Source organism: Haliotis asinina, chromosome 8 (assembly GCF_037392515.1).
Source record: "Haliotis asinina isolate JCU_RB_2024 chromosome 8, JCU_Hal_asi_v2, whole genome shotgun sequence".
NCBI lineage: Eukaryota > Metazoa > Mollusca > Gastropoda > Lepetellida > Haliotidae > Haliotis > Haliotis asinina.
The window spans coordinates 4,566,356-4,574,354 of NC_090287.1; the positions used below are offsets into that span (position 1 = coordinate 4,566,356).

The 7,999-nt window shown below is 40.1% G+C and overlaps 1 protein-coding gene across 1 annotated transcript; it reads left to right on the forward strand.

The window, feature by feature from the left end:
- The first annotated feature begins 980 nt into the window (after window positions 1-980).
- LOC137294336 (ketohexokinase-like) lies at window positions 981-7,449 on the forward strand. Its single transcript, XM_067825336.1, has 7 exons — window positions 981-1,078; window positions 1,425-1,541; window positions 2,937-3,071; window positions 3,555-3,627; window positions 4,028-4,148; window positions 5,053-5,167; window positions 7,179-7,449. The coding sequence occupies exons 1-7, from the start codon at window positions 981-983 to the stop codon at window positions 7,447-7,449; spliced, it is 930 nt and encodes a 309-aa protein (XP_067681437.1).
- Window positions 7,450-7,999: the final 550 nt, after the last annotated feature.

A 7,999-nucleotide genomic window follows, 5' to 3' on the forward strand; every position in this document is an offset into this window, starting at 1 on the left:
AGTAGTGAGTGTGAAAATAGACTTGTATAATACTAACATCATCCCGAAAATACAAACGATTTCTATTTTCGTTTCAGATGAGCAATTGACAAGCATTTGCATAAGTTTGCAAGTTAAATGAGAGACATGGTGGAATGTAGTTAAAATATGTTTCATAGACTGAATTGTGTTTAATATCGTTATACAATGCAAGCTTAGTACTTTAGTACAATGTCGATTTTCCATTTCTTAACAAATTCGTCAAACGTTGTTTGAACAATTTGCAAAAACAAATCAGCAACACAACCAAGAAGCAACCATACAAAACCAAAACCATAAATAAATAAAACATATTTAACAGCACTGGCCCAGTTTTAACTCCTCTCATTCAAGATTCTAATTTGATATCATAACAGATTTTCAAGACATGATTACTTGAACGTTGTAACTTGGACCATTACTTTATAATTCTGACCAAAATGTTGATATACGTCCCAGATACTGGATATCTTCGCAGTTTCCCGCAGACAGCCATATTTGCTGCTTTTTGTGGACTGTCAGAATTCATTTTTAAAACTGAGATTTATCCATTGTTCCCATGTCAAAACACTTAATCAATAGCTAAGATCTCAATGCTCATTCGTCAACTGCATTCTGCTACTCTGATATCAGAAGTTTGATTAATTGCTATGCGTCCGATTGTGACGGATTTGACCGTCAGGGAGGATGCGTTCACCTTTTCCCAAACACCTGATAGTGATTAACACGCACATGCTCTGTTATCGTATCTCGATATACTAGTCACTGGATCGTCCGGTCCAGGCTGGAGCATTTACCATCCACCGCCATGAAGCTGTTATGTTGCCGAGTGAGGATATTAAACAAACAAATTCAACAATTGAGCCTGCTTTTAGTAAAGATTTCTTAAGGATATGGAAGTTGATTTTGATACTTTTGTTAACGGCAAAGAATGTTGAATGCATCCTATTTTGTTGACTTAGATGTCATCAGAAAGGAAGGCTATTCTGTGCGTGGGTCTTGTGTGTGTGGATTCTATCCTTGTTGTGGAAACGTACCCTGTTGAAGACACTGGTCAGAGGTAGGCCCTCCTTACATACACGACATATCTCCATGCAAGGGTTCACACATCCACATTGTTGTATTTCATTAATGGTACACTTCTATGTAACAAATACAACCAAAGGTCTCTGGCTACCATCAGTTTTATTCATTTCATGACTCCTTTTTTTTGCCAGCAATGTTAAAATTTAGTTTTAATCTTCCGTAGCATGCAAAGGGGTATCACATGCTATACATTTCTCTATTTTGAAATTTCTGCTTATATATTAAAACCAAGGTAAATGATGTTAGTATTTATGTCTGTGCTAGTATTAACTGTACCTGCACACAACACGACGTAATGTTCTGCTCTTGTTGACGTAAAGGTGTGTGGAGTCCAAGTGGCAGCGGGGTGGGAATGCCTCCACAACAGCCACGGTGCTGTCGATGCTTGGTGAAGTGGCGGAGTTCATGGGTACAATAACGGACAGGACAGAGCAATGGTAAGTTAGTCTGGATTTTACGATTCTCATTAGGAATGTTTAAGGTATTAAAGTTCCTAATAAGATTGAAAAGGCCCCACTAACCTTTCATGTTAGCATAACAGAATAACAGAACTGTTTAGAAATTAATGTAAATGCCGTTTCAGCTTCATGCAACACAAACCAAAGACCAAAGGATCACAGCTGCATCCGGTTTTGTATTCGAACACGTTTTCGTCAGACGTTGATAGAACATGATCAAATATATGCTTTGTACCTACACGCTTCGTAGTATAGTATCATTGAACGACATTGTTGCAAACTGTTGTTCAGGAATTAAAATATCTACTTGCTGTTATGTACTAGGCTCTGGCTTATGTGTTTATCCATGTAGAACGAACCTTTTGATTACTTGTACCTTGAGAAAAGCGTGCTTGGAGGAGCGGGCTAAACTGATTAACACATGTCAGCTATACTGGACCAGTTCAGACCGTTCCAGTTGTGACTGCATCAATACGTTAACAACCAGTACCATCTGACTTCTTTTTGAAACGATGCAGTTTGTCAATATCATTTGTTTTATACGCTCGAAATCATATTCAAGGTAGAACGTATAACGTATTTTTGGAATGATATCGATGCAAGATTTAGTTATCAGTTCAGTCAATACGAACGTTTTGATGTCATCACGGATGACAAAAGAAAAGAAGAACCGTACAGTGTTCACATACCTTGTTCAATATTATCCAAATATCAGGTTCACATAAAAAGTAATATTGCATGTTGCATGGATAGTGTTGCCTCGAATGTAACCTTGATTGTAATTGGTGGCCATTGTAATGATGTTTGAACCAGCAAAGTATAACACAGACAAGTTTAAATATTCAATAATGTACTGAGCAAACAATGAGCAAGTTACAATGAATCACAATACAGATGTCTAGTACAATGCAACTGAGTCGCATATCTAAGGCAATGGGTGACAAATGTCAAATATTAACCCACCAGAGTCTTGGCATTGATAGTAAGACCTGATATACTAAATGAAACTTGTTTGTGGAATGAAGCTTTTATATTTACTAACACAGATTCTCCAACTTTCCAGCAAAGCGGCTACATCAGTATTCTCTGAGAACCTTCTCGATCGGCCTAATGTTTTCCACCAGTCAAAACAGATACTTATACAAAAGAGAGGGGGGCAACACTGCAGGTCTTTCCAAAAGGGTGTGCCACTAAATTAATGTAGCCATTAAATCTTATATGATGCGAAATGAGACCCATAGTAACTATCACCTAATCAAGGATTACACTAATTAGAAAAAAACACACCCTCGTAACAACGAGGTAAGCGAAATAATTTTATAAATGCCCTGATAGAAGCCATGACATCTACATTGACGTTACATTCTGTTACAGGTTTCTAATGGAGGATTTAAAAACTAATTGCGTTGACACTAAAAACGTCATAGTTTGTGAAGGATCTGGTTGCCCTACAGCAACTGTTATAATCAACAAAGAAACTGGATCAAGGACCATCCTGAATTCCAGAAAGTAAGAAATGTATGTATGTATGTATGTATGTATGTATGTATGTATGTATGTATGTATGTATGTATGTATGTATGTATGTATATGTGTGTGTATGTATGTATGTATGTGTGTGTGTGTGTGTGTGTGTGTGTGTGTGTGTGTGTGTGTGTGTGTGTGTGTGTGTGTGTGTGTGTGTGTGTGTGTGTGTGTGTGTGTGTGTGTGTGTGTGTGTGTGTATGTATGTGCGTGCTTGCCTGTGCATGCATGCATGTATGTATCCATACAGATGAAACATTGCCAAGGGAATGGAATATTGTCACATTTTCTCTTAATTTCTCTTCACCAACTGTTTCCTCCTTGGCTTCATAATTTACCTCTTATCAAATCACGCGTCACGTCCGGGGTGGTATCTCGCTGTTAGACATGAGACCTGACATGCAAGGCATTCCTTTCACTGCGAGTGAAATTGTCGTTTCGTCTTACACTGATGTATATATATTCCAGTGGCCTTCGCGAGATGAGCTTTGAGGACTTCCTCAGTGTGAATTTGGATCTCTATAAGTGGATTCACTTTGAGGTAACTTCCGTCTTTTACACTTTTTTTAATCTCCCATATTTATGAAAATGAAAACACTTAATTTTACCGTCTAAACGTAAATTGATCAATAAATCTGAACTCATTCACGAGCTATTATGTTTTTTCTATATAAGCGAAGCGAGATATCGCGAAGGAACAGCTGTTATTCAACACGACTGCAAGAAATCACGAGACCACAAATGTAGCACGTTTGGTTTATGGTCACAAACTGAACCCTGTCGATTCCAGCACATGTAAAAACAATAAACATGCATTCTAGATACCAATTATGATCAACCCCATTCCAAAATATTGTCTCGCGAAAGGTATTTCTTGCTGTTTGTGTTTTTAGTGACGTAAGCCTATGTGTCCTATATGTAACAAATGGCGCTTGTATCAGACGCGGCCCAACTGTCCGGAGCTGAAGAAGATGCTGAGGTTTGTGCTGGACCACAATGCTGGGGTAGAGGACAAGATCGTTACTTCTGTAGAGTTTGAGAACCCACATCGCCCACATCATGGTATGTTTGTTTGTCCTGTAACTTCACACTCAGTAATAGTCTGACAGCCACTGTCAACTGCCGATGTGTCGAACCCACATCATGGTATGTTTGTTTGTCCTGTAACTACACACTCAGCAATAGTCCAACCACTGTTAACTACCGATGTGTCGAACCCACATCATGGTATGTTTGTTTGTCCTGTAACTTCACACTCAGCAATTGTCCAACCACTGTCAACTATCGATTTGCCGAACCTATGGTTGTCTTGAGGTAAAACCTTAGTCCTTGCGTAATGGTTCTAAATAGTCGTCATTGTGTCCACCCCCGGATAACTCGAAGTATTCACGGGGGTCCCTTCGACACAAGAGGGTATGTCTCCTTGTGATTGGAACTTGTAGATAAACGGGTCTTGTATCAGATGACCTGGATGTGCATCGAACTTGATCTATCAAACCTCGAGTTGTGACTCATATATGTTGCTGGAGACCAGCGGTATTCGAGGATTCCTTGACTAATGCAAGCCCTAAGAAAGTGAAATCCCAAATATGACATATGTTGCATTTGACCACTTTCTAAATGGCATCGTGTAATCATAGCTTTCGGCCGTGGGAGCCGTGCCAATTTACACTCATCAGATGGGTACACAAAGTACGCAGTCTAGACTACCAGTTGTCCGACTTTCATTCTTGTGGAAGTCGCGGTGGCTGAGCGGGCTAGGCGGCTGACTTTGTGTGCTGGCGATTAGGTGCCTGACTCTGAGGGTGCGGGTTCGAATCCCGGATGGGACTCAATCGAAAAAAAAGTACTAGAATTTGTACTTTACTAAGAAAGTGAAATCCCAAATATGACATATGTTGCTACCAACATAGTTTGTTCTTACATTATACGGAGGTTACCTGTTGTTACCAATGAATGTTTTCAGATGTTCTGTTCAACATGGCGGACTATATATTTGTCAGCAAGGAGTTTGCCCAACATTACGGCTACAAAAATATGGAGGACGCTGTGGAGGGACTCACACATATATGTCAACCAAGGTATGCCACTCTCAGAACAATGTCCTCTACCATATATATTTTGTTATACCAGAAACACAAGTTCAATGACGAACGAACTATCGAACGTTACCCAACGGCTGGACGACCGCACTTGATAGCTGACCTTGACAAGTGCCACTTGAATACACTTCATGCATTCACACCGCACAGGTGTTAACGAGGGTTGACTGAAAACGTATGTGCATAGGTATTATGGATCGCGTTAGCTGGTAGGTATATAGGGCATACTAAGCCTTGCCCAGTGTAATACAGTCTTCAAAAAAAGAGAAAAACGAAGAAAAGAGAGCTCACATCTCACTCATGTCATTGTTAGAAGAATTTATCGCGTTAGTTTAAGAGCAATTATGTTACATAATTCCAGTGGTAAAAAGATGAAAATTCACACGTGTGTAGACGAAGAGTTTGCCAGCACAACAGCAGCCTTCATTGATGTGTTTTCCGCAGGGTGGCGTCAAAGTCGGTACTCTGTATGGCGACAGACAATAGGCAGCATCTACTGGTCGAAACCGCCTGGGCACAGGCAGGACAAGTCTTCTTCCCAACTCTGCAACAATGCGATGGCCAGTTATGAAAGTGTCTGAGGAGGAGTTCATCCCATGGGTATTATATCGGGTTTAGATCTCGTGATCGGGAAGGCCATTGCATTGACGTTAGAAGCTGCAAGGTAGCGGACTGTAGCGCGTGCTGTATGTGAAGTGGCCTTGTTATGCTTGAACAGGTCCCTCTGTCGGCCCATAATCTGAAGCATGTGACAGCCAAGGACTTCGGTTATGTACCGATTACCTGTCAACTTCCCCTGAACCTCGACTAAATCAGATCTTTGTATGCTGGATATATCCCAACCCAAACAATGACACTGCTCTGCTGAATCTGTCGACCTGTCGAATGCAGGTAGGGGCAAAACGTTCGTTCATCCGAAGGTAAACATCTTCCATCTCTCTGGTGAAGAAGAAATCGTGATTCATCGCTGAACCAGACTATCCTCCATTTTCTAAGGTTCCAATTTCTAAGGTTCACTGTACGATACCATCGCAAGGAATTGCTCCGATTGTGGTCTCTCAGAACAACTGGCCTCCGTGGTCGAATTCTCAGTTTGGTCGGAAATTCTTCTCAAACCAGGGATAACCTTGTTCAGTTTCCATTGCTCTTGCGGTCCTGGGTTTTGGTGGTAACTCTTGAAATTCTGCGCGGAATTAGTCTGCAAGCAACGATCCCAGAGTCAAGGTATGGTGGTCTGATGAACGTTGAAATGTGGAACTATTGCAGACTGGGACTTCTCCAGCTTCCTTGGTGCCCTATGGCAATGTTTCGATTGGCGGCACTCCGTCGTGACTTAATGATTTCCTCTTTACAGGGCACAACGAACGACGAAATTAAACGCGTTTGCCTTTTCATAGTGATCGATACCGCATGCTTTTACACTCACTTGCACGTACACATTTTGCTTTGCATGTTTTCTTTGTGACATTTAGGCGAATATTTCTTCAGACGCTTATAAAACACAGGAAAAGTTAAAATTGAAGCGTTTGGCGCTGTTGCTTTGTACAATCACTCAAAGATGACGTCGTGGAAAGAAATAGTATATTTGTATTGTTTTGTCCGCATATACATGAGTCAAATATTCTGCACATCACCTTTCCTTTTTTAATCTTTTTTGAAGAGTGTACCATATTTACGAAACGAATAAATGGTTTGGCAATGATATTCATATACAGTATACATATAGTATATATATAGTAATATAGTATTACAGTTTACGCTTCGGCTTACTGTTAAAACGGGAGTTCCGAATGAAAGGGCTGAACCAAACCAAATGAGGATTGTTTACATCAAAATGACACACTAGGATGGGATGGTCACAAACATTGCGATCACTGGTTTGTTTTTCTGAGCTTCCGCCCCCAATTGTAACTATCCAAATCCGTAAACCAGATAAACGTCTGACCTAAGTGATAAAAGGTGTTTCCATGATACATTCTCTTTATTTTAGGATAGCCATCATATGTGGGTGGGGCCAATTCGGGGCTGCCGGCAAACAGTCCACGTCAGAAACAGTTACCTCTCCTGCTCTCAAGCTTGACCACGTGGTGGACACACTAGGAGCTGGGGACACTTTCATTGCCGGGACACTGCACGGGCTGTCTAACGGACAGTCTTTGAAGTCCGCTATAGCTTTTGGATGTCAGATCTCTGGATTCAAATGTGGCATGCGTGGATTAAAAGGAATCGAACTTTTGAAAAACAGCCAACACCTCGTGTAGTGTAAATCATGACATTATACAAACACAGACCGCATAAAACAACATATTTTGTGGTTGGTTTCATAAGTCTTAATTAAGCTGTAGTATGTGCCCAGATAGAAATGACAACAAGTATTGGCTATGGTTTTATAAATTCATGTAATGAATTCTGATTTTCAAAATAAGACATATGTACAGATATATGTACATCAACATATATTTGCCAGATCACATTTACTAATATTATCCAAAACAATAATTTATATACTATACTTGCCAAACATATGAAACGAAACACCATAATATTTTACATCAGTTCACAGATAACAGTCATTAGAAAGTCACTTGAACAGTCTTTCTTAGTCCAGCCATATCGAAATAAAACAATTTTGTAACCGTGCATATGTACAAGAACTAGGATATAATATAAAGTGCTTAAGAACTCTATTAACTTCCCCATCGGCCCAGCTCTCCACTACTCAGTGTTCACTTGTTCACGAGTAAACTAGTAGTGATAGGACTGTGTTGTTACTTTACCCTGTAGCGGCTCTAGATTCAGTTAGAATGTATT

Excerpts from the sequence above, each read along its gene's own strand:
- LOC137294336 (XM_067825336.1), top strand. The coding sequence starts at position 981 with ATGTCATCAGAAAGGAAGGCTATTCTGTGCGTGGGTCTTGTGTGTGTG. Across the intron at positions 1,542-2,936 it reads ACGGACAGGACAGAGCAATG|GTTTCTAATGGAGGATTTAA; the intron begins GTAAGTTAGTCT and ends ATTCTGTTACAG. Across the intron at positions 3,072-3,554 it reads ACCATCCTGAATTCCAGAAA|TGGCCTTCGCGAGATGAGCT; the intron begins GTAAGAAATGTA and ends TATATATTCCAG.